The following is a 27,838-nucleotide window of genomic DNA, read 5'->3' as shown; positions in this document are numbered from 1 at the left end:
AACCATCGGGTCCCGGTGCCTTGTTTGACGCGAATGATTTCACGACTTCTGTCAACTCTTTCGTTCGTCACTCTCGCCACTTCTCCTTCATCTGCCACATACGGCGATGGGGGCCATGGGCTTGTGGGATGATGCGAGAAGAGTTGATCGATTATCGATAGCAGCAACTCAGGCGACTTCTCTTGGGGTGACATGACACCTTCGGTCTTCTCTTGGGCGCAATGGCGCCTTTGGTCTTAGCCATTACCACTCTGTACTACAGAGTCTGTAGGCGTCACCCCATGGACTCGAATTGGCACAGCATGCCCGTTTCGGCTCTTGATTTCCTTTTTAAGAGCTAACTTTGCCTCTCTGAATGCTGCACTCTGTTCTTCTCGCTGTACTTCTGTGCGTGCGCGTTGCATTCTTAGTCTAGCCCGTAGGCAGATTGCTCGAAGATTTGCAATCGATTCGCACCACCAGTACACCGGCAGCCTGTTCTCTCTGGGAGGGGCTTTTCTCGGCAACAAGCTCTTCGTCGAATTCGAATAAGAGGATTCAGCTTGATTGGCAAAAGGAACCGAAAAATGAAACAAAGCTGACGATTAAATCATATATTTATTTATTAATTTTCGATTTCTAGAAACAAAATAATTTGTGGAAGCTATTTGTGCAAACAAACTAAATCAAGGTAAAGGTATACACAATCTACGTACTTAAACTCTCGTTATGTTAGGATTCAAAAAAAAAGCTTGGAAAAACCTGAAGTTTTCACTATACTTAACACCATTAAAATATTGTTTTTTTATTTCCTAAACTTAGCATTACAAACATCGTCATTTGGCTCCTCCCATCCGTTTAAAGTGTAGCGATCGTTTCTTTCCGGTTTTCCAGTGTAAGAGAGAGAGAGTGTGTTTCTCGGTAATTTCGCTTAGCGCAAAGCGAACAACAGCACAGCAACAGCATCAGAAAATATAGTTTTCGCAGCTCTGTGAAAAGGGAGGAGAGAACAATGAGTTCATTATAATGAGCTAAGATCGATGTAGTTTTTTATATGTCTTGGATGTCAATTAGGGTACGTCAGATTGCAAGAAAAATGTTGCAAATGGTCTTCATAATAACTGCAAAGTATTTAAAGGTCAATCTTTCGAAGTTTACATAGAATTTATCACAAAACTGGTAGCTTCTGAAGATCTAAAATATAAGAACTGCAGAGATCGCATGTCAGAATCAAAGAGACCATACAGGAAACATGGAATATTCCAAGAGTTTGTCATGAAGGATTATAAACTCAACCAGAGTCCTAATATAGAAGAAGAGACTTCTAGCACATTTGAAATCCCCCAAGAAAAACCAGAAAAATTCCTAGCGTAATGGCATCGACGATAACTACAGTGATCCTGACAATTCTTTTCCAGCCGATATCACAGAAATATAATAATTTTAGCTAGGTGCACCGCTTTCCCTTTGTGATATACCTATAGGTAATATGACGTTAGTATCTATCTTCACTAGGAGGATATTTATAGCGTTTTTCACGATTTCAAGCAATTAGCATCGCGAGCAAGATTGTTACTACCACTCCATACCACAGTCACTCAACTCAAAATTTTGAAAGAATTCATGTGGGTAACGTTTTGATAAATGAGTGCCTTTGGGTCATTTTTGGTCAATTTAGCATGTGGCTGCCATAATTTTTAAATGCATTTTGAACGTAAAGGGATCTCCAAAAAAAAATTATACAATAATCAAGCAAACAATTCTGAAGGAGCTCAAGATGGAGTTTTTAAAAGAAATCATAATATAATTATTTAAAAAATCATTGAAAACATTCTTGAAAAAACTCAAAAAAAACATTTAGGGAGTTCTGAGAAGTATCTATAAGGGAGGAAATCACTTGAAAGCACGTTAAAAATCCTTATTGAACAACTATTGCAAGTCAACTCGGAATCTTTGGTGGTATTACTGGAGAAGAAATGCCATTTGAATTCTTTGAACAATATCTAATAGCGTATATTCAAGTGATCTCTGAAGAAATACTTTGAGAAACAACAACAAAAAAATAGAAATGAAACCACCGGATAGATTGTACCCGTGAACGTATAGAAAGCAAACCCCTTACCATGACGATGACTTCAGTTGGGTTTTTCACAATAATTCAGTTCTCTCCCTTTCCGGTTCGTCGTAAGAGTGCCAACGCCAGTTCCTTCTTCATCGAAGCCTGCTGGTTCGTGTCGGCCAACTTCTGGATGCTTCTCAGCCCGTTGACGATGTCCTTGGTCTTGCCGAAGTAGATCTCGTTCAGCGTGTTGCGAATTTTGTTCTCCATGTCTTCCACCAGGCGCCCGATGTTGGCAATGTGCGGACTGCTTTCGCTCACCGGGGCATCCTGCTCCACCTAGAAATAAAGAAGGGAACAATTTAACAAATGAATCTAAATACCGTAAGGCTCTGGTAACGATTGAGTGTCTCAAGTGTAGCTTTTTGCCGCTCAATTTTGTGCAAAAAGTAATCAAAATAAATAGTTCCGATTAAAATTTAAGCTTTCTTGCACCTATAGTTGCACGGTTAATAGAACTTGTGTTATATTAAACTAAACAAAGGATGAAATAGTAAGTTTTTTACATCAATCGAAAGCTTTTTATCTATCATTTATAGGAAACTAAAAAAAATGTATAGATATGATGTTAATTTGTGATTTGCCTGCGTCGCAAAGCTGGTGTTATATATCAAAATGCTGACTTGAGGAACACCAGCTCTTACAGGAAGTCTTTAAGACTTTGAGTTCTGATAAATCACCTGAATTGTACGATTTGACAGATAATTTTGGATTATTCTAACAATGTATGTTGGATATTTTTTTAAATTTTACAATCGATTGCCTCGTGTTTTACACAGTGTATTCTGTGCTTTTTCACATTTGTCGGCTTTTAATAGATACCGATCTAATTCTTTCGCTGCTGTTTTTTTCGTGCCGAGAATGCAAAAACGGTCATCCTGGTAGTGATTAAGGTTAGGATAACTCATATCAATCAACAGCGACGATCAATTGTTGCAGACTTATGCAAATTTACTACACGAAAAACCATCCGCAACGGATGATTTCAAACGAGTTGTCATACCGCTGATTATGGGCAGTGATGCTAGCTCTCATCACATCACCTTGGAAAGATATTAATTTGAAAGGCTCCAGTCTGATGGAATTCTTAAGTAGTGCAGATCTTGGATTACTTAATGGGGACAATCGCCCATCATTCATGGTATCTGCTAGAGTGTTAGATATAACATTAAGTTTAAACAAAATCAAACGATCCTCTAGCACTTCCCCGAAAACCAGTTACCCCGAAAACTATTTCTCCGAATGCGACACTTCCCCGAAAGTCAGTGCTGTACTGCAAGAAATTCTTCAAGTCCGCTCGCGAACTCGATTTCAGGCTCATTCATCTACGACAAGCGAGGTTCCTTCCTTAGCTGAGTGGTTAGAGTCCGCGGCTACAAAGCAAAGCCATGCTGAACGTGTCTGGGTTCGATTCCCGGTCGGTCCAGGATCTTTTCGTAATGGAAATTTCCTTGACTTCCCTGGGCATATAGTATAATCGTACCTGCCACACGATATAGGTACGAATGCGAAAATGGCAAGTTTGGTAAAGAAAGCTCTCAGTTAATAACTGTGGAAGTGCTCATAAGAACACTAAGCTGAGTAGCCGGCTCTGTCCCAGTAGGGACGTTAATGTCAAGAAAAAGAAGAAGCGAGGTTTTCCTGGTAGTGTTAAAATAGTTATTGACATGATAACTACTAACATTCCTAACAATGATTTTTATTCTTTCAATCATCGGCTGTTCTTTCGTGGTTGTATCATGGCAGTGTAAAAAATCAAATTTTAATCAATAATAATTTAATAATTTATTTGAATTAAGGCTGTTCTTCTTAGTTGCACTGTTTGAGTTTGAGCCATAGCTGTCAAAAAATTCGACTGACACAATTGTTTTGAACGAAATTAAAATTTGAAAGTGACTTCAGACGAGTAACCTTGAAAATAAGCTCCTGTATTACTTGTCTGTATTACATCCTCTCGGTATTACAATTTCCAATGATAGATTTGTTCTTCTTTTATTTAACGGATATTTCCTCGAAAGTTTTCATCAGTGATTATAATTATAATTCTATAAAATATATGATGTTCATTTGTCGGATCTTCATTTTTAATTTTTCCATGGCAAGAAAATTCGGGGCTATGGTTCATTCGGGCAAATGGTATTCGGGGTAACGGACTATTCGGGGTAATGGATTTCGGGGTAATTGACCATTCGGGATATTGACTTTGATGGTTTTCGGGGTAATATTATTCGGAGAAATGTTGTAGGACCAAATCAAATACGAATTGACGAATTTGCTTGTATCAGATGATGATCATTATCTGATGATCGCTACACCTTGTAACAATGCAGACTTTACGTTTTCGGAATCCCCTTTCAATAATCTGGGAACCCTGCATTGCATTGGTAAGGACTAAATTTATGGATACTGTTGCGTCCACGCATTCGAACATTTGAAAGGTGTAACGTGTTCGGTGTTAAATACAAACCCTTCGTAAATCATGGTTCGTTTCAACTGAGTGAATTGAGTGAATATTGAGATCTCGAGTAATAAAATAAGATCAGATTGATCTGTGACTCCAAAGTGAAAAGTCGAGTTTTTAAAGTTATTGGAAAATCCGAAACAATGAATTAGAAATTTATATTTGAGTAATAATAACTGAATTTAACAACTGGCGACGAAGGATTGGATTAAATATCATCAAACAGAATATTTCTTGTAGCAAAGAAAATTCTAGTGTGATTTGTGTAAAGTTTGCAGAGTGACACTTGAGAAAACTTGAGCATAGATGGTATGTTAGTGATAAAGCAATAATTTTGAATTACAGGCACCATTGAAATACGATTTTTGTTCAAACAATTCAAAAAAAATTATAACAAATTATAGCATATTCTATTGGTGAAATTCAAAGGCATCGAGTTTTTTTTTCTTTTGTTTAACGTGCAGTGGCCATCTTTCTACCGTTGCAATTATAGTGACCGCCATAGATTTTTCTGCTGTGGAACAAAGTACACAATTGCCTTTTGTTAGGATATCCAAGAATCGGTTATTTTCTTACTGATCATCAGACGTGAGCTACAATCAGTGAGACGAAATCAGCGGAAGAGAACTCATCGTGAGTAGTGAGTTATCAGTGCGCGATGAGAAAGGCTATCGGCTGTGTCTCATCATTCTATCAACACTCAAAGGTCAAACACGACTGCGTGAGTGCATCTGCATCTGCATCAACCGTAAGTGTCCGTTTGATTTACTGTAATAGTATATATCATCAAAAATAATGCCATCTTTTGGAACATTGGATCACTATGTGAAAGGATCTTCTTTCACTAATTACATGGAACGACTAGAACATCTTAGTTCGTTCAATGGTTGGACAGAGGCAATTAAAAAATCTGTCTTAATTGCGCTTACTGGTCCAGTGGTGTATGATGACCTTAAGCTTATTTTCCCTACTGTAGAGTTAGCAACACTTAATTATGCTGATATGGTGAAGAAATGAAAAGAACGGTTTGATAAAGTGGACCCTGACATGATGCAGCGGTTTCATTTCTATAACAGGTTCCAGAAAGTTGATGAGTCTGCTGAGAGTTTTATTTTATCAGTGAAGCTACAGGCAGAGCTTTGTAATTTCCAACAATTTAAAGAAACAGCCATTAGAGATCGCTTAATTATGGGAATGCTTGACAAGGAACTTCAAAAATCATTACTCATGTCTGAGGAAATGACACTAGCTGTGATTGAAAAAAGATTATTGAGCAGTGAGGTGGCTAACAGACAGACAAAGGCGATGACTGGTGACTCAAAAACAGAACAAGTGAATTCCGTTAAAAGTAGATTGGGTGATAAGATCGGTGAGAGTATTCGTGAGTACCGCAGTCGTTATGATAATAACTACAGTAGCAGAAATTTTAACAGAAACGACAGACGTGTTAGTTTTCGAGCTAGATCACCATCCGGTAACAGGAATCGCCGATCATACGCAAATGCAATTTGCAACTATTGTAAAAAGAAGGGTCATATCAGACGTGATTGCTATAGTTATCAGAATCGATATTCAGTGCGTTTTGTGAAAGAGAATGGAGACAAGGACACTAGTTATGATTTCAAACGGTCAGCAGGTCGTGAAAGCTCAGGTGAAGAAACTGGTGGCATGGAGTGTTTGATGTTATCGGCAGTGAAAAAGATCAATGAACCATGTATGATAACAGCAAAAGTGCAAAATCGATCGTTGAAAATGGAAATAGATTCAGGTTCAGCTGTGTCGGTTATTAGTCAGGTTGACTGCAAAAAAATGTTCAGTAGCGTTCCAATGATTCGCACTAGTAGGCAGTTGGTGGTTGTCGATGGTGCTCGTCTGCGAATACTTGGTGAGATTTAGGGTCAAGTTGAGTTGAATGGCCTCGTGGATAAGCAAAAGTTAGTTTGGACTGCAACAACAGTTTTGTCCCACTGATAGGAAGGTCATGGCTTGATCGTTTCTTTCCGGGTTGGAGGTCTGGTTTTACAAAAGCGGCGTTGGTAAATAATCTTGTTCAGGATAAAGGTATTGACGAAATTATTGACGATTTGAAAAATAAATACAGAAAAATTTTTGACAAAGACTTTTCAAAACCAATTGCTGGATATGAAGGGGACCTGGCGTTGAAAAACGATCAACCAATTATTAAGAAGGCATACACTGTACCGTACAAACTGAAGGAGAAAATGGAGAAACACTTGGATATGCTCGAGCAACAGAACGTTATTACACCTATTAAGACCTGAGAGAGACTCGCGAAGAGGAAAAATATCAACGTCATATGCAGCCCAGATTCCCCTCTCACGAAACGTCAAATGCAGCCCACCGTTTTTATGGCTGAAAAAGTGAAAAGTATTGTGTTCAAAGTAAACTGTTATAAAAAACCTCAGTCGGCGTAGCATTTTTTTTTTTTTAAAGTTGCAGATAAATCTAAGTAGAAGATTAATTATTTCTAATGTCTGCTACGTTTGCTGGCGTGAAATTTCACTCAAACGGCTATTTATGATTCGATGTGATGCAAACTCAATCATTTTTTGCTGAGAGGTTCATGTGAGGTTTTGAACAGCATGCGCATAATTAGTATAAACACAAAATGGAATAAGAAAAAACTCAGCAATCACAGAAAAAGTAGACCGTCTTCGCGAGTCTCGTCTCAGATTAAGACTAGCGAGTGGGCGTCGCCTGTGATAGTGGTAGTGAAGAAGGATCAGGATATCCGAATGGTAATAGATTGTAAGGTATCTATTAACAAAGCAATAGTACCTAATGCGTATCCACTACCACTAGCACAGGAGATTTTGGGATTATCACAGAAGGCCGAATCACATAAGGCCGAATCACAGAAGGCCGAATCACAAAAGGCCGAATACCTTCTAGCCTACCACAAAAGGCCGAATGCACAAAAGGCCGAATCACAAAAGGCCGAATCACAGAAGGCCGAATCACAAAAGGCCGAATCACAAAAGGCCGAATCACAAAAAGCCGAATCACACAAGGCCGAATCACAAAATAAAGCTTGGATATGAAAAGAACAAGTCCATGCTTTGTTAAATGCAGTCATGTCAGAAAACAGTGCAAAACTTACATGCGGCGAAGCCACATTGAGGATAGAGGAACTGAGGCGGCAGAAGGCCGCCGAAGTCTCCGATATCCGATGGTTGTGTATAGCATCTATTCGGTGTCATGCAAATAGCAAATCCAGGCGTTTGCCCGGTATAATGCAAACAGAGGATGTTTTTCCATTTTTAGGTCCGACGAGCGACAGCGAGTTCGGACAGCAAGCGTTTGCCCGGTATAATGCCAACATAGTCTTTTACGCAACAAGTAGGAAAATGATTGCTGAGATAGGGTATAACAAGTGTTTAAGTGATCATAAGAATACTAAGTTTACCATATTCAAAATAGGTAAATTTAATTTGTGGGGCCTTCCTTAGCCGAGTGGTTAGAGTCCGCGGCTACAAAGCAAAGCCATACTGAAGGTGTCTGGGTTCGATTCCCGGTCGGTCCAGGATCTTTTCGTAATGGAAATTTCCTTGACTTCCCTGGGCATAAAGTATCATCGTACCTGCCACACGATATACGAATGCGTAAATGGCAACTTTGGCAAAGAAACCTCTCAGTTAACAACTGTGGAATTGCTCATTGAACACTAAGCTGAGAAGCAGGCTTTGTCCCTGTGAGGACGTAATGCCAAGAAGAAGAAGAAGAAATTTAATTTGTGATCATTATTACGGTGATACAAGTTTTAATAAAAACAATTATTAAATTTTGGAACGGTTCAATTTTGGCAATATGAAAATTTTTGACATGTTGCCAAAATCGAACAGGCACTGTATACCCTTCCAGTTTTCGCGAGGTTTTTACACTTATGTTGTACAAAATACAACAGCGCGACTACTTAAGCTTCAATTATAGAATTTATTTTGGGTGTGTCAGCTAAGAATAGACCAGTTGACACACCCAAAAAACACTAACCATACACTCTTATTCAGCTAGTAATGTTACTTGTGCGTCTTGTCCCGCTAACCCTACTGTAAAAATGTCCATAATATTGTAGAAAAATGTGCTGAATGTATGTGGCTTTCACTAAAATTTATTTTAAAATTCCGGCCTTCCGTGATTCGGCCTTTTGTGATTCGGCCTTCTGTGATTCGGCCTTTTGTGATTCGGCCTTTTGTGATTCGGCCTTTTGTATGTTTCGGCCTTCTGTGCTTTCGGCCTTATGTGATTCGGCCTTTTGTGATTCGGCCTTTTGTGGTAGACCCGACATTTTCGCCTCCCTGGCAGGCTGTATAAGGTTATCTGTTGTCTTGATCTTGCTGGTGCTTATACACAGGTTACTTTATCTAGGCGGTCTAAAAAGTTCACTGTAATAAATACGATGAAAGGGTTATTTACATATAATAGGCTTCCGCAGGGTGCTTCAAGTTCAGCGGCTATTTTCCAACAGATAATGGATCAAATACTCCATGGCCTAAAGAATGTTAGTTGTTACTTAGACGACGTTTTAATCGCAGGTGAAACAATAGAGGAGTGTGCAAAGACTTTGGAATTGGTTCTTGACAGGCTTTCAAAGGCGAATGTCAAAGTAAATTTCAAAAAGTGTAATTTTTTTGTTACTAGACTTCCGTATCTTGGACACCTTTTAACTGACAAAGGACTTCTACCATCTCCAGAAAAAGTTTCGACAATAAGCCAAGCTAAAGCACCTACCAATGTTACGGAACTAAGGGCTTTCCTTGGTTTGGTTAATTTTTACAACAAATTTGTACCTAATATTTCGTCCAAGTTAAGGAGTCTCTATGCTCTGTTAGCCAATGATGCAAAATTTGAATGGACCCAGGAATGTGAGCAAGCGTTCCAGTTTTCCAAAACAGCTTTGTTGAATGCAGATATGCTTGAGTATTATGATCCAGAAAAACCTCTTGAAGTAGTTACAGATGCTAGTTCATATGAATTGGGAGGAGTATTAGCTCATGAAGTAGATGGATTAGAAAAGCCCATATGCTTTACATCGTTTTCTTTAAATTCAGCTCAAAAACGATACCCCATCCTTCATTTGGAAGCGTTAGCGTTGGTATGCACCGTTAAAAAATTTCATAAATTTCTTTTTGGTCAAAAATTTAAAGTGTATACTGATCACAAGCCTTTAGTGGGAATTTTTGGCAAAACGGGTACCAATTCATTATTTGTAACTAGAATACAAAGATACACCATGGAACTATCTATTTATGATTTTGTGATTGAATATAGAGCATCTGCAAATATGGGTAACGCTGATTTTTGTTCGCGGTTCCCATTGGAGCAATCAGTTCCTAAAAGCTTAGATATTGGAAATATAAACAGTTTAAACTTTTCAGACTCATTTCCTTTAGACTTCGCTTTGATAGCAAAGGAATCGTCGGCGGATTCATGTTTGGCAGAAGTGATAAAGTTTGTTAGAAATGAATGGCCGGACAATGTGCAGGGTTTATTCAAAGATTTTGCATCGTTGAGGACTGATCTTGAGGTTATTCAAAACTGCCTTCTTTACTAGGACAGAGTTGTCATACCAACAGTTTTGAAAAGTGGCATACTTAAACTTTTGCATGCCAATCATATTGGCATTACTAAAATGAAACATTTGGCGCGACAAACTGTGTATTGGCCAGGTTTAACAAAGGATATAGAGGATTTCGTGAAATGTTGCGAGGCTTGTATAAAATTGGGAACTGTTCCAGCAAAACCGCCTCATAGCAAATGGATACCTACATCCAGACTTTTCAGACGAATTCATGCAGATTTTTTTCTATTTTGACGGTAAAACCTTTCTGTTGGTTGTAGACAGTCACTCGAAGTGGGTGGAAATAGAAATTATGTTGCATGGAACAGATGCAAAACGAGTTAACAATTCACTTGTAACTCTATTTACTAGATTCGGTTTGCCTGATGTAATGGTTACAGATGGAGGACCACCGTTCAATTCCAAAGAATTCATATCTTTTCTGGAAAAACATGGAGTAAAAGTATTGAAAAGTCCTCCTTATAATCCGAGAAGTAATGGACAAGCTGAGCGTTTAGTTAGGGTAGTCAAAGATGTTTTTAAAAAATATTTATTAGACCCTGAATTACGAGATTTAGATTTAAAGAATAAAATAAATTATTTCCTAATTAATTACCGTAATCAAATAGCAAACAAGGATGGATTTCCGCCATCTCACAAAGTTTTATGTTACAGACCAAAAATTTTACTGGAAAACAATATGATCGATTTTTAGAAAAACCTGCTGCAACGCAAATACAGGTGAAACTCCCTAAAATGCCAGATCCATTTTTAAAGCTAGTGGTAGGGGATACAGTTTATTATAAAAACTATAGAAAAACAGATCTACAGAGATGGATTGAAGCGAGATATGTCAGACAAATTTCTAATAATACGTTTGAAATCTCCCTTCACAGGACAACCATCATGGCTCACAGAAGTCAGTTGAAGCTTCCCTATTCTCAACACCAGAATTCAACACTAGTGCTTCCAGAGGTCCAGCGAAGAAAACGCAGTCACTCGGAACCAGACAGAATAGAATTTCAGGGCTGTTCTGAGTCTGATGAAGAACCATTTCTAAGGTTTCCCGATGAAATTAAGGGACATACTTCCAACAATTCAAAGCGGCAGAAATTAAACGACGGAATGATTATGACTAGGAGCCGAACTAGAATCCAGAACACTAAATCGCATGATGTGAAGTGAAGTAGTCGACATTAAAGAAATATTTGCATGAAGTGCTTTCGAAAATAGTTAGTAAGTAAAAAAAAAAAATTGGTCATGTACTTAAAAAGAACATTCAGAAATCAATTTAAAGGCTAATATTAATTTTAAGAATAATCTTTCAAAGAAGGGAGGACTGTTGCGTCCACGCATTCGAACATTTGAAAGGTGTAACGTGTTCAGTGTTAATACAAACCCTTCGTAAATCATGGTTCGTTTCAACTGAGTGAATTGAGTGAATATTGAGATCTCGACTAATAAAACAAGATCAGATTGATCTGTGACTCCAAAGTGAAAAGTCGAGTTTTTAAAGTTATTGGAAAATCCGAAACAGTGAATTAGAAATTTATATTTGAGTAATAATAACTGAATTTACGTTAGATACGTTCGTCCATCAAAAAGGGATTTGAATGTTTCCACTTCTGGTGAATTGGGACAAAATTGTCCTTGCTCCAAGTGATCTCATAATTGCTTGTCACTTTCCTCACAGGACGATTACCACACAATTCCCTTCACGAGAAGAGTGGACGTCTGGCTATTTAAAAAGAAGTATTTCTGAACAATCAATCCGTTTCCTCCACATTTGCCTTTCTTGGTTGGTGAAGAGTCTTCGATAGGCCACCCAACCAGGGTTGCGCTACCTGGAAAATTTTCTTGTTTCGCCTATAGTGCTTGAAATTGAAACAACCCGATAGTTTTATGCTTAAAATACATATTTTCCCAATGTGTTCTCCAAATCCCTGGCTTTTACCGCTTTTCCCAGATTTTCCGAATGGATGGACACCCTACAGAAATCGTCAAGGACATTATTGGAGAAATCCTTGAGAGAACGTTGGAAACTGTCGCTAAGATCTTTCTTGGGAAGTATTGGGGGTGTTTGTAATCTCAGTTGCTAAGATAATTACATTAAAAGGCAATCTATCCTGCATGAGTTTCTGGAGGAGTTCCTTAAATAACATTGAACAGAATTGCTGAAGAAACTTTCGTAGAAATCGACGAAATAATTGATGTAGTATTTGCTTGTGTGAAATCTCAAATGAAATTTTGAAGAATCCAGGATTTTTTTCGAAAAAATACTCGAGCATTGAGTGGAATAACTGTTGGAGGAATCGTGGATGAAATGTTGGATAAATTTTAAGATAAATTTCACGGAAAACTTAATAGACTTACAGGAACAATCCCTTGAAGAATTTTGGTGCTCCAATGAGATTAACTGTTCATGAATTCATGAAGAAATTCATATGAGAAAGGCTGGAGAAGTAACTGAAAAAAAAAACTTCGAGTAATTCTTGGTTCCTAAAACAGACCTCAACGAAATTCTTCAAAACCTGCGGTATAAACCCTTGGGGACATTCTTTGAAGAACTACGAAAGGAATCTTTGGAAATTTTGCTACAGGAAAAATTGTTTAAAAGTTGGAATTTGTAAAAAATTTCTAAAGGAAATCCTAGAAAATTTTCAAAGTAATCCCTCTAGAAATTCTTAATTAGGTAGCGTGTTGGTTCGAATGGCTCGGACGCTTCGAATCCCAGACACCGGCCTTAATTCACCCAAAAATTATTTTCCCGACATCTTTTTTGCATGGAGAATGTAGAAGACGTCCTATTTGTGGATTGAGGCGAAAAAATTGTAATTTTGACCAAAAAACACCGTGAAAATGTCCAGTGTCCGGTTTTCGAAGCGTCCGACAATTCGATGCAGCACGGCATTTCGAATCAGAAATCATCGCAAGGAGTAGTAAAATAGTGACATTAGAGATTATTTTGGCAAAAAAATAAAAGGCTTTACAAAGCATACATAAAAAATAGAGACTTTTTTGAGATTTGCATTAAAATAGAAACCAATAGGCGAAATCCAGCGAACAATTCCTTCGAAGAGAAGAAATTTTCTTCCAATACTCACTAGCAAGAAAATATTATTTTCTTCGAAGAAAGGAGGCGCCGAAATTTGCCTACAAGTCTCTAGAAAAAGACCTGCTATCAGCCCTGCAATTGGCGGGGAACGTGCCTCTGAAGGCGGCGTTTTAATACATGGGAAAATTTCAAGAGAATGTCTGGATGAACGCGTAAGTCTCTAAACATTTTTAAGATTCCTCTTTGGCAGCATACAATGAATCCGTAAGCATAAAAAGGAAAAAGGTGACTTGAGGCTAATTTGGTTAAAACAGAAACTTTAGAGATCTTATGTTAAAAATAGACACCAGGTACCAGACCTGCCCGGTCATAGTCTCCCAATCATGCTTACCTGTCTGGTCAAACTTCCCCCCAGATTAATCGTTCCCGATCCCTGCTTGTGGGTTTGCAGCCAAAGCATTGCCGTCGACGTCAGCTTATAGTGGGCCGTCCTTCCGGAACTCTTCTCCTGCACTTCCACCACATGGATCGAATCCCAACAGCCTTTGGTCTTTTGATTGCCCTCTCCGGCCTTTTTGATCAGAATCACTCCCGCGAAGCCATGGTCCAAGTCCCACAGATAAGCGGAAGAGACTCCTCCCTCGTAATACATTTCCCGATACTGGTCAAAGGCATGATTCGCTTCGATCTCCAGCTTCCGGAGCCGTTCCGAGGGCATCGATCCGTCTTCCAGCGGCGGATCGTAAGTATTTGTCCACGGGCATCGGTATGAGTCACCATCTCGATTGTAATCACACAGCAAATAGTCTTTGCCCGTTTCCTTATCTTTCGCTATTTTCAAAGGCTGATCCACGGATGTCAACAAGTCCTCGCATAGAGCCGGAGCCAGGTCTATCAAATCGATTAAATTCTTCTCGATTTGCTGAGGGGGAAGTCTCCTCATCAAATCTAATGCACAATCCATTTGCTGTTCCGTCTGAAAATAAAGAGAAAAGGTAAATCACACAAACTGGGCGTGACGTTTCCCCATTTCGCGGAGAAGGATTTATCTTCCACCAAAAACCTACCATTTCTAGTTTCCTAAGGAAAAACCTATCACAGAGAACAATTTAACGCAATTTGAGCAAGTTTAATAAACCGTACGCACTGCAAACTATGAACGATTGATTATAAAATTTAGCAATATTTTCACGAGCAAAATGAAAGTCTCTTCGTGATGCCGTGACAAAGTGGAAAATAGGGTAGCCAGCACAAATGTCTGGATTTGACAGTTCAGCTGCATGATGATCGTGATGATTGATGATGATGATGCACTAGGGCTCTACTTTACCGACACACTTAAACGAAGCTACACAAATTTTCGATCAACGCTTGAATTTTTCGTTGAATTTGATATTTTTTCAGCAGCAGTACCCGGATAGAAAATACAATACAAAAACAATATAACGTATTGGAACAGTACCATTCGATATATTGGAAATACAATACAGTATATTGTGAAATGACAATACAATTACAGTTCAATATATTGTTTTGAACAGTTCAATGTATGGTATATGAGATTTTCGCAATATAATGTATGGGTGGTTAAGTATCGTAACAATACAAATCTAGATATTTTCTCATATATACATTTTGAAAATTCAATACGATATATTGTTCATGTATTGTCTTGATTAGCAATTCGTGTATTGTTGTTCAATACAAAAACAATTAAACGAACTGTTACAGCTAATGTCAAGTGACTTCTAAAAAACTATTTATTTTTACGTTTTTAATATTTTTCACCCAACATATCTTGCTTTCTGAACTTGTTTTGTTTACTTCTTTCAGCAAAGCTACATAGAAAAAAGCAAGAGTTGTTTTACGCGAAAATAGGAATTTGACCAAAATTGTAAGGTATAAAACCAATTAAAAACAAAACAGTGTTCTGTTACAATATATTATATTGTTTTTGAATTGTATATCCAAACAAGAATAATGTTGCTTCGACATTCAATTACAATACGCTGTATTGTATCCAATACGTTATATTGTACATTAATGGTTTATTCCATTCACTGAATGATACGTTTTTATCCGGGTACTTAGATTTGTTATTCGATTGCTATGGCGCCAACGATATCCGAGCAACATAATCAGTTGCTTCCAGTAGTGTAGGCAACAAGTAGAAGACATAAATGATACCTCGCTGATGCGTAAAACATTATGGTTTTACTGACAGGTAAGAATTATTGAGTTTTATAGTGTTGAAATAGATAAAAGCAATTTAATCAACCATTGAAGAGAATTTGATGATTACAAGATTGAACATGTTTCTAACAAAAAATATGACATTTTTATTGTCTTAAGCCTGATTCGCTGCTGACAAGTAATTTCTCGGCCTATCTTGATGCATGGGAAATTTCTGCAAGGAATCGGTCAAGAATGCGCTTTTTTCTGGTCGCAGTACGCAGTTGAAAAGTACTGTCACTCCCAACTAACATTTAGTGCAAATGTAAACATTCTCTAGACCCTCTTTATACGGCTTTATGCTGAGTAAAGGCGCTGTACATACGAACGAAAGCTTCTATGCGATCCTTTTACCAACAAATCTGGCGAATCTACTCAGCTACTTTTAAGCTGTGTTGGCAGCTCTTATTCATACCGATCATTGCTCTATCTCGACAGTTATACGACAAGTAGCTGTGTCACATCTTCGGAAGGCGCTTTCTCAACCATTTCGCAACTGTTGAATAATTATTATACAGCTTCGCTGTATTATCGATTAAATATCATTTTCAAGCTGTTTCACAGCTTCCGGAATTCATATCATAAGTATCTGAATTTAATGTTCTCAACGTTACCTGCCACCGCTTGGAATCGAACTCACGATCTCTGCATCCACAAGTATCGACGCTGTCCTTGTTGCCACCATAGTCTATATCGAAACGCAAAGAAAACACACCGTTTTGTTCTACATCGAAAACGGTTCACACAATATTTTATAATGATCGTAAAAGATGTCATAGCCGCGCTTACACCACTTCATCAGGCTGTAAAAGGGTGCGAAACGTCAAACGCAATGTTTACATCCAACAAGCTGAGTAGATGCGCCACAAGTTGTAGTTTTACAGCTTACTGCTGTATGCCCGCTGTATAACTGACGACAAAGCGCTTCTTAAATATATATTGAGCAGCATAACAAATCATATTGTATAGAAGCAGCCGGATTGATGATGGCGAGTTTTATTCCACATCATTAGGTTGCTATCTTTTACGGTGTTGAGTTACAACTTAGTGAAAGCAGCAAAAGCGATAACTGACGAAATTTATTCAGCTAAGATTTGTAGCTGCAAAACGTTTGCGTTACAGCTGTATTAACGCTAATCGTTCTATTTTTGACAGCTTTCATTTTTTGCTGCGTTCGCTGCTTCAATTCAACTTTTATACAGCACAAAGCAAATAATCTTGGCTTATAGCGCTAAAATTGTTAGTTGGGCTTCAAATGGGAGTCGCTGTAGAAAATTTCTGCAAGGAATCGGCGAGAAATTTCTTTAGCGATTCCTTTTCAGTAGCAAATTAGGCTTTAAACAACAAAACTATAGAACTATTGAAAAACTGTTCAATGCAAATGGTTACCTAATTTAGTTATGGTTTTCGTGTGTTCTTTCTGTTGGAGGCAGGCCCATGGCACGGGACGACTTTTAGCGTAGTCAACATCTCCATGTGTTAACTCATTTTCGGGTAATTTGAATCGAGAGTGCAATCAGAATGCGAAGTTTTGTTTGATGTTTATGATCCATAATCGAGCAAGTGTCGCAATAAAATCACTAATTACTTGCTTGGAGGCTTGCATGATGCCTTTCAATGTTTGCTCTCCTTCCAAAACCATCGAAATGTTGAATGTGCTTCAACTTTTTGGCACATTATTAAAAAAAGACAATTTACACCGTCTTTAGCCATAGGCTGCACAGACTGAACGATCACTAACATTAGGCAACGGACAACACGAAACACCCAGTAGCCCAGCGATGAATTTCTCGTTTGACGAAAAGTTTTCACCGACTGGAGTGGGAATCGAACCCACACCTCGTGGCACAATACGCTTAGACGACTGACGCCGCTAACCGCAAGGCCACGAAGCCCACTGATTTAACAATATCAAAAATTGATCTTCAAACCATAACAAACAATTAAACAAAACAATGGTCTTTATTTTTACAGTTCTTACAACTGACAGTGGGCGATATTCACTTATCGCCCGGGACATCCTGGCTACGAAGAACACTGTGTATCGATATATGGTTGTCATGGGCCTGGTTGGAGGGCAGGTACATCTCACACACCCTGCAGTGGTGATGCCTATGGGCTTATTCTCAAATTTCATAACGCCGAAGGGGGTAGGTGTAGAAATCCTTTATAAGAGAGATTCGCGGAAGCTGACATTTCTGTCAAAGTGTGAGCCAATCGAGCAGCGAGAACTGTCAAAGTGTGAGCCAAACGAACATGCGTTATGTTTGTTTTGAACTTTTCTTGAGGAGTAATGTAATCCGCTTGAAATTATTTCGGTAAAAGCAATTTTTCATGAAGCAAAAATATGAATGTTTTACTTTTTTAAATTTTTGTCAATGTGATATTTAGTTCTTGATTGTTTCGGCTGTTTATTAGTTTTGATATGTAGCCCAAAGATCAATAACGAAACAAAATACACTTTATAGCAATGAGGAAGTCATGTCCGTGTTACAGTATTATTCTCGACGCCGAGCAAAATCAGCACTGCTGGTCTGTTGCCAAATCATGCCATTTTACTTCCGCTTATCTCTCTATAAAGGATCACTAGGTAGGTGTCCTCATAATGTTACGGCTCATACAAAATTTTAAGCACATCCATACAAAAAGCGTTACGAGGGGGTGGGTGGGTGTCGAAAATGGTAATTTTTTCGTTTAAAATATATGAATAAACCCTATGGGTAAGAATAGAGTCCTAAAGCCCTGTCCCAATTTTAGTGCCAAACGCAGGCCAAAAAGGGCCCATTCACAAATTTCATAACGCTAGAGCGGGTGGGTGGGTGTCCTACACGCAAACAAATTTTGTTGTATAATCTACCGAATCCATGGTAGAATTAAGAACTGCACCAACGATTTTCAACCGACTACAAAAATCTGTTAAGTTTACAATAATCTGGTAAAAATCACAGAGCAGTGTAGTAAATGTGACTATGTCCATAGTAGCCTCGACTATAAAGCATTGTATTTCAATCCGTGACACCCACCGTACAACACAGTATGGTGAAAAGTACAATGTCAAACTTGTCAAATCTAGAATGTTTCTAGTCATAAATACTACAACTCTGGTTAAATAAACAGAATATATTTTCTTGTTGACTATGTTATGGTAGAGTTAACAGATTAATGTAGTCGGTTGAAAATCGTTGGTGCAGTTCTTAATTTTACCATGGATTCACTAGTTTCTACAATAAAATTCATTTCAGTGTAGCGATGTTACGGTCCATACAAAAATTTAATAACATTCATACAAAAAGCGTTACAAGGGGGTGGGTGGGTGTCCAAAATGGCCAATTTCAGCGTTATGAAATAAATGAATGAGCCCAAACACATTTTACTAATTTTTTTAATGTTTCTCGTTTGTTTTAGTCCAAAAACAATTTTTTATGTTCTTTAGATTTTGTCACACCTTTGGTTTAAACTCAAAATTTGTGTGTATTTTGTTTTTCGTGTCTATTCCAAAATGTCGGATAGGAACAACCCCAGTGTTAAAACTAAAACCCCTGTGATGTTTTTGTCGACTAAGTGAACGTCAAACATGATCAAAAATGTTAAGGTTCATTTATGGGTCCAATTTTTAAATTAAAATTCAAAGCCGCTATTTAAGCGCGTAATGTTTAAGTAGTTGAAGTAATATGCTCTTTCGTGTTATTATTGCTGTGTGCGTTTGAAACGCAAATATCAAATGCGGGAACACCAAACGCGGTAAGATTTTCTACAAAAAATGCGGTGTCAAAGATAGCTTTTCTTTGCTAGGTTGGCGGTGATATTGATGATCGTTGCTAGGTATCCTTTGATTGTTTTGTTTAGCCGCATTTGAAGCACAGTTACTCAAGATTTGCACCTCAAACGCAAACAGCAATAAATAAAATCAAGATTTCATTTAACATTTAAGGACCCTATTTACAGTTTTTTGTAGCTTGATCTAGAGAGAACATTTTTCCAAGTAGATCACGATTTTATTGCCCTTCAATATTTTAATTATGATATTTTAAATGAATAATTAAGAATTCAATTCGCCGATTCAATGACATATCAATATCCATAAATGACAGCAAAACGAATGGATGCAACGCCGAAGAAGCAAAATGAACACACCGATAAGTGGCTCGCGAAGCCTTCCCACTCGTAGGATTCATTTATCCACGCGCTATTCATTCTCGTGGTTCATTGCAAGGTTGCTTCTTCTCGTAATATCAAGCAAACACTCTGCTGGTTGCATGGTGTACATGCAGCCCAACAAAAGCACGCTTGAAGTGCACAGGTCTAGAGGATTTTGATTGCAGGTTTTCAACCATTTAAATAAACCAAAGTAGGCATATGCAAATCAGTTTTCTTTTTCAAATAATTTAATAAAGGCCGGTTTGCTACTGACAAGAAAAGGAATTGCCTATCTCAATGCGTGGAAAATTTCTCCCAAGAAATGGTCAAGAAAATCACTTTTTTCTGATTGCAGTACGCAGTTGAGAAGAAATGTCACTTCAAAGGGGGCTCTCTGTAGGAAATTTCTTGACCCTTTCAGTCAAGGAATTTCTTTACTTTTCTTGAGCGAAACAGCATACTTAGCTTAAAGCCTGATTCGCCACTGACAAGTAATTTCTTGGCCTATCTTGATGCATGGAAAATTCCTGCAAGGAATCGATTAAGGAAGCGCTTTTTTCTGATCACAGTACGCAGTTGAAAAGAATTGTCAGTTTCTGCAAGGAATCGGCGAGAACATTCTTTAGCGATTCCTGTTTAGCTGCAAGTCAGGCTTAAATCAATAAACGATGCACATGACAAACACGCTTGTTGCGAGCCCGCATGAAGATGATCGAAGTGAATATTTTCGTGTTCTTCGCGAAATGCAGGCAGCGTGGATCGTACCGTTCACATTACCGAGCGATGGAAAATCACCCGATGATGGCGTCGGGAGAAACAGCGATCCAAAAATGAAACACGAACGAATGAAGCGCCCGAACGGTTGTTCGTGTTTATTCGTAGATTCTGTTTTGATGCCTACGAAAATTCATCGTGCCTCGCGTTTTCGATCGCTGTTCAGCAACATTGCACGAAACATTTTAAAACTTTGGACGTAGATGCAAGTTTGTCAGCATTTTTTCACCTCTAGACGCAAGATTGTATCGCTGCCAAGCGATCTGAAGCGAAAAAATGCTAACAAACTTGCATCTTGTCACCTTTATTCACAGAAGAGAGGATCGATGAAGAGAAATCGATCATGCGACTTACGCCCTTATTCTAGAACACGCTTGATATGTAACAAATTGGATACCCCTCACTCAGGCAAATGGGCTATCGAAGTACATAGGAACCACTTATGAAAATTCGCCACAATAAAACGGGTTGAAGTTCATAGTTTTGCCTTATGAAACCAAACTTTGAAAACAAAAAAATGTTCTCGCGGCAACCTGGAATCGAACCAAGGACCTTGCGATGGTTAGGCCCGTGCGTACACCACGCGGCTATCAACGCCTTGATTGAGTTGATGCTTCAACGATACATAGAGCGTTTGTATTGCAATAACCGTTCCATCTTGCATAAGGCAAAATTTATGCATTTCCATAGTCTAGTTCACACCGTGCTAAACAAGCCAATGGCGAAATTATATACGCGTAACGGTCTGTCCAAAATACTTTGATCGCCCTAACACAAAATAATTTCCGTAAAATGGGGTGTTAAGGACTCGTGGGGTTTTAAGGGATTGAACTTCTCCATCATGTTTGACAAGTCACAAAAACGTCGAAAGTCGTTATATCCGTTATCTGAAATGCTAGATTTGTTCGGAAGATTGTGCGCTGCGTTACGTGATAGGGAACATCTATTTATATATACTGCTTCGCGACTAAAAATGGGTGAACCAACGTGCGAAGTTCGATTTTTGACCAACTTCGCCGCGTCGCGAGTCGCTTCGCTATAGAGCGCATCTATGCCCTCCGCCGTGTGCATTATGCGCACTATTGAGAATCGAGCTGCGACGCGGCGAAGTTGGTCAAAAATCGAACTTCGCACGTTGGTTCACCCATTTTTAGTCGCGAAGCAGTATAATGTATTGTGGAGTCTAGATATTGAAAACGATTTAAAACATTTTTGCTCAAATTTTATTGGCTACAAAACTATGAAATAATATTAAGAAAAATATGTGAGTAACTTGGAAGATAAGTATATTTAATTGAGATCACAACGCAGAACAAAACTTTTGAAAATTTCATCTAGATTTCGACGTTTAATATTTCTTATGGAACAAGTTTCTTTTTGACAATAAGTGGGGTGTTAGGGGATCATCTATTTGTTGTAATTTTGGACCAGTCTTTTTTATGTTGACGATGTTTATCATCATTGCCTTGCGCCGACCCTGTGATTCGTATGTATGTTGTTTGTTGTTTATGTTGTAAATATTAGTAATAAACCGACCGCCGCGACGAGCAAAAGTACTTTGTGTGCCTTCCGTGTTCTTCCCGTTAACGTTACCGAAATTCCCCCGGTGGTTTTGTCGGTACCACTGTGTACCTGGTGGGTCTCCGTGGTCTAAGCCTTCCCACAGGTAATGGGCCCAGTGAGTGGAAGAACCGGTGAAAGTTTGCCTCGGAAAGTCGCGTTGTGAAATTGTTTCGCGAACGATCCTCCTGTGTGGTGCCGGTCGGTGGGAGCCAATCGTTTAATTGCGCTCGTTTTGGCTTGTGGTCGAGCTGCTGCTGTGTGGAAGAACAGCTGCGACCGGGACTATTTGGAAGTGTTTGGTGCCGTTGTTTCCCGTCTGGTTGGAAGCCCAGTACGAGGAAGAAAGTGCCGGTTAAGCTGTGTTGCACCATTTTGTCCCGCAGCCGAAGAAACGAACAAAAGTGAACATTGCCATTTTGTGCCGTGAATCGTTGCCGTAGCCGTGGTGGTGTTCGAGAAATCGAACAGTGACTCAGTGTACCGCCGACGTGTGTGTAGATACGGCGGGTACGTTCGATTGAAGTGTTGTTGGCTGTACATAAATACCTTCGTGAGTACAGTGTGCGCCAACAGAAAATCGAAAAAATAGAAATGGCAGAGAAAAGTTTTATCGCCCGTTTGGATAATCGGAATTATCAAACGTGGAAGGTGAAAATGGAAATGCTACTGATCAGTGTCGATCTGTGGCATACGGTTTCTGAGGTGAAACCTGAACATGTGACTGTGGCGTGGTCGAAAGAAGATCAGAAGGCGAGGGCCTTGATCGTTCTAAATGTGGAAGACAATCAGTTAGCCTTGGTGAAGGACGCGAAATCAGCTGTCGAAGTGTGGGAACGTTTGAAGAAGTGCCACGAAAAGGCTACGGTAACGTCGCGAGTGTCGCTTCTGAAGAAGCTCTGTAGTTTCAACTACGAAGAAGGTGCGGACATGGAAAAGCACCTGTTCGCGATCGAAGAGTTGTTCGATAGGCTGTCGTGTGCGGGGCAGAAGCTCGAAAGTTCGCTGCAAGTGGCGATGGTGTATCGCAGTCTGCCGGAATCGTACAACGGGTTGGTGACGGCTTTGGAAAGCCGGCCAGATGACGACCAGACTCTGGAGTTCGTGAAGCAGCGGCTGATGGACGAGTACCATCGACGGATGGAGAAGCGTGATGTGTCCAGTGAGCGCAGTGATCGTGCGCTGAAAGTGAATAACGGAGCAAGAGGAAGAAGAAGACAGCGTGTGTGCTACTACTGCCGGAAACCAGGCCACTTCCTGAGGGATTGCCGACTACTACGTGAAAGTGAAGAAAAAGTTCCGGAAGTGAAGAAAGCTGTAAAGAAAAACCCGGGAATTTGTTTCGGTGTTGGAGGTCAGCGGAAGCGGAGCAGCTGGTACGTGGACAGTGGCTGTTCGAGCCACATGACCAGCGACAGGAAGTTCTTCGATAAGATCGACGAAAGAGAGAAGGTTGACGTGTACTTGGCGGATGGCTCGGTGCTGAGATCCGCTGGTGTTGGAGAAGGCTTCCTGAAGTGCGTCGACGAAGAAGGAAAAATTAATGAAATTTCAGTGAAAGACGTGCTGTATGTTCCGGAGCTGGACTGTGGATTGCTTTCAGTCCGGAAGCTGGCACAGAAGGGACTGCAAGTGAACTTTGTGAAGTCCAGGTGCCAGATAGTGAGTTCCAGCGGGAAAGTGCAAGCTGTGGCAGAACTTTGTGGAGAGCTGTACACTCTGAAGACTGCAGAAGTGAGGAAGAACGGCAACCGCCATAAAACTGCAGCTGGGCATTCCGTTGAGGAGGAGTGCTGCCAAGAAGAATTTTATGACTGTTTTGACGAGGGAAACCGATGCTAAGTGTGATATCGTGTATAGACTCTGTAAACTCTTTGTGACTTTGTGGTATACTTGACGAAGCAGGAGTGTGTAGAGAATAAAGAATGATATGAACAATAAAACTGTTAAAAAATAACTTGCTTTTAAATTAGTAGTTTGATATTATTTAAAAATAGCTGATTCACATATCCCATACAGTAGGGTCTGGCCTTTTTGCGAATTATCCACTTCGTTGTAAAAGAGGTGTGGCTTACTCTGCTCGAGAACGTGAATAGCAGAGGCAAAAATCGCGTTGAGGTTTCCCTGCCAACGAACAAAGCAATGGAATAAAACAGTGACACCATTGCATTCACACCTCATTCGTATCACGGACGGCAAAGCGAACGGGTCACCATCGGAATCGGGTTGAGACTTCCCCGACAGCAGCGAAGAACAGCAAAAGAGAGGTGCGATCGCTCGCGCAGCTCATTCGTATCACGGACGGCAAAGCGAACGGGTCACCATCGGAATCGGGTTGAGACTTCCCCGACAGCAGCGAAGAACAGCAAAAGAGAGGTGCGATCGCTCGCGCAGCTCATTCGTATCACGGACGGCAAAGCGAACGGGTCACCATCGGAATCGGGTTGAGACTTCCCCGACAGCAGCGAAGAACAGCAAAAGAGAGGTGCGATTGCTCGCGCAACCCATTCTTGTTTCGGTCGGTTCGTTTTGAAGGATTGTCATCGCAATGGAGAGTCACAAGTTCGTCAGGGCACCTACCGAATCGGGGTCCGCCGATTACGACAATGGCGCAGAAGGTTCGAGAACCACTAGCGATCAGGAGAGGTAAGCAACAAAGATCCAAAGCTATTGTTACTATGAAGTAAACTGGAACTGTAGTCGAGGCAGAATCCGGTTAATTGACCTCTGATAGTCGAGGCAGAGTGTCTGAATTGTTGATTGATTTAATAGGTCTGTAGTCGAGGCAGTCCTGTTAGTATGAACATAAGAAAGAGAATAATCGGAACTGTAGTCGAGGCAGTTTCCTGATTTGATATGCAATGTGGATAATGAGGATATTCTGCTCTTTCTTGTTTCAGAACAAACTCTAAATCAAAGAAGATTTCGAGAAGGAAGCTTATGGAGGAACTGATAGCGCTCAAAACCGAATTGGTTCTTGCACGGGCTGAAAGAGACCAGTTACTTCGAGAAAAGGAAATCGGTGATAAAGGAGTCGATCTATCAAGCCCCAGTGAGGATTCCAATGATCATCCGAAATCAGAAAACGAGTCTCTGATGGTAACAATGAACCATATGTCTCTTGGTTCGTTGAACATCCCGGAATGCAAGCCGTCGGAGGGCGAGAATGATGTGGACAAAAAAGCATACGAGCACTGGAAGGAGATAATCTCGGCATCTTTCAACCTGGTTCACGCAACTGACGAACAGGCAAAAATGGATATCTTCAAGATCAAAGCCGGGGCGCAACTTTTGGAGGTAATGCGAGGAACATCTTCTACAACAGACATGCCGGAAGAACGAACTCATCCGTTTTCCAATGCAATCGCCCGGCTGGATCGATATTTTGGATCGAGGACCTATATCATTGGGCAACGCGGCAAGCTGATGAATACTGTCCAAATCAAAGGAGAATCGAACGTTGCCTTTGTTCGACGAGTTGCAGCTGCCGCGAAACTATGCGACTACAAAGGTGACGAAGAAATGGAGGCTATTGCGCGAACTCTTGTCAAGGGATCAAGCGACAAGCGAGTACGTGTTCTGGCTCATCGCAATTGGGTCAACCAAGGTGACATGAATAGCTTGATTGCGTTAGTCAGGGATCGTGAGATGGAGGTTTCCAATGAGGAGGAATACCAGAAGCTAAATCGCCACAACACGGCAGCAGTAGCGATGGTGTCGCAAGATTCAGTTCGACAATCCCAATTCCGGCGTGGAGCAACAACACGATTCCGTGGCAATCAAAGAAGCAAAGCAATATACCAACGGGCACAATCTCACCATCAGGGTTCGTCTAGAAGCTCCTGTTGGCGATGCGCCAGTATGTATCATGGCCCCGCAGAATGTCCCAACCTGGATAAAGTATGCCATAATTGTAACCGGCGAGGTCATCTAGCTCGCACCTGTTCAGTTGTGGCTCGTCAAGGGATTGGTCAAAAGCGTGCACGCAGTGGAGCGGATGAAGATGAACCAAGACCGAAGCTTGCAGCGATTACTCAAAACGGCGAAGACAAGGAAGAGGCAGCGCAAGACTTTGTGAAGGTAGAATAATAGTAAATAATATTTTAAGCGTTTTATCTCACATTTGGACTGAATTTGTTTGGCATAATGACGATTTGATGTAATGTTGAATTTAATTAAAATCGATAAACTCAAACGGAAAAAAAAAAGTTTTAATTATTGGGTGAAGAAATTCTTGATACGGGTTCTCGGTTGGCTCAATTTATCATTCGGAAGCGTTGTTTGTAGTTGGGAGTTTATTTGAGGTCTCCATCAAGTGAAATATTAGGTTCGAATATTGTTCCGTGTGTAGTATGAGCGGAGACAAATCGAAGGAGATGGAAAATATTATTTGCGGCAGGTTTTCACCCAAGGTATTCCGGTCAACCAGTTCATGATTTTCAATAGCGATTTGTTTTCAATCTTCGGCGATCACCATTATTGGACAAAGAACAATAAAAAAAATGTAACGCTGGTTAATCGGGATAACCGTTGCATAAGTTTTGCATGCCTCATTTACCAACAAAACAGTCTAAATTGGCATTATGAATTTTCTGCACTTATTTGGTTTTAAATGTGAGATAAGACTACTAAGTTGTATAATGTGTCGCAATATTAATTTGTTCGTTTTCAGACCACGAACGACAAATTTGAGTCTAGCATAATCAGCCAAAGTACTAATAAGTTGATATGTAGTGTTCCTGCATGGAATCCGCTTACAGAAGAAGATGCATATGTTGTCGGCTATGTTGCTGGAGCGAGAGTCATTTTCTTCATTGACTCTGGAGCACAAGTTAATACAATCGCAAGGAAGATATGGGACAAAATGCTTCAGAACGAGTCCACTATGAACAAGTTGCACGAATTAAGCGAGATATCGGATAAGAAACTGCATGCCTATGCTTCACCTGGGGAAATCAAAGTAATAGCAACTTTTTTGGCAAAGCTGTATGTTTCGAAAGATAGGCCGGTTATGTTGGAAAAGTTCTATGTTATAGAGGAGACACGGTCCTTGTTAAGTTTCAACACAGCAGCTCGATACAGCCTTCTGGATGTGGGACTGCGAGTACCTATAAGTGAAACAGGAAGCGTCTGGCAATGTGAGCTCGCAATGGTTAGTAGCGTGACAATTCCACTTGCCAAAGAATTTCCGAAGTTCAACGTTCCCCCAGTTCTACTACATTACAACAAGGATTTGCCTCCAGCTAGAAATGTATATACGCATATCCCTGCAGGATTTAAAAGATTGGCACAGCAAAAGTTGGACGAGCTTTTGGCATACGGAATTATCGAACCAGTAACTGAAGACATGGACAGATCTTTCTGTTCCTCGTTGCTAGTAGTGCCAAAAGGGAAAAATGACATTCGCCTGGTCGTCGACTTAAGAGGTCCAAACAAATGCATTTATCGTACGCCATTCAAAATGCCGACACTAGAATCAATTATTATGGAGCTACACGGCGCAAAATGGTTTTCTACATTGGATTTAAAACATGCGTTCTTCCATGTCGTTCTTGACGAACGCTGTCGTCATTTAACGAACTTTTTCTCCGGCGAAGCACTATACAGATGTCGGCGTCTTCCATTCGGTCTTTGCAACGCTCCAGATATATTTCAAGAGATAATGCAGTCGGTTATCTTAGCAGGATGCAAAGGCACTGTTAACTACCAGGACGATGTTTTGGTGTTTGGCGCTACAATTGATGAACACGACAGAAACCTAGCGGAGGTTATGAAACGGCTTGAAGATCATAATGTAATGATCAATGAGAGCAAATGTTTTCTGCAAAAACAGGAAGTGACGTTTTTGGGATTCAATTTGTCAGCCAGCGGTTGGAGCGTAGAAGAAGAGAAGATTAAAGCCATCCAGCAGTTCCGCATACCAAAATATCAAGATGAAGTGAG

General features: G+C 40.0%; 2 protein-coding genes across 2 annotated transcripts; one reads left to right on the top strand and one right to left on the bottom strand.

The window, feature by feature from the left end:
• Positions 1-584: 584 nt before the first annotated feature.
• Positions 585-14,442, bottom strand: LOC5573894 (F-actin-capping protein subunit beta). Its single transcript, XM_001654879.2, has 4 exons — positions 14,260-14,442; positions 13,584-14,168; positions 2,102-2,377; positions 585-968 (listed from the first exon to the last, which is right to left on the bottom strand). Exons 1-3 carry the CDS (start codon positions 14,260-14,262, stop codon positions 2,138-2,140), a joined length of 828 nt encoding a protein of 275 aa, XP_001654929.2. The 5' UTR covers positions 14,263-14,442; the 3' UTR covers positions 585-968; positions 2,102-2,137.
• A 9,070-nt stretch (positions 14,443-23,512) lies between these two features.
• On the top strand, positions 23,513-25,984 carry LOC110675235. The gene is made up of 3 exons (XM_021839684.1): positions 23,513-24,541; positions 24,796-25,019; positions 25,830-25,984. The coding sequence occupies exons 1-3, from the start codon at positions 24,444-24,446 to the stop codon at positions 25,982-25,984; spliced, it is 477 nt and encodes a 158-aa protein (XP_021695376.1). The 5' UTR covers positions 23,513-24,443.
• The last annotated feature ends 1,854 nt before the right edge of the window (positions 25,985-27,838 follow it).

The sequence above is a fragment of the Aedes aegypti genome, chromosome 2 (genome assembly GCF_002204515.2).
Source record: "Aedes aegypti strain LVP_AGWG chromosome 2, AaegL5.0 Primary Assembly, whole genome shotgun sequence".
Taxonomy (NCBI): domain Eukaryota; kingdom Metazoa; phylum Arthropoda; class Insecta; order Diptera; family Culicidae; genus Aedes; species Aedes aegypti.
Note: the sequence above shows the minus strand (reverse complement) of the source record. Positions and strands in the feature narration are given on the sequence as shown.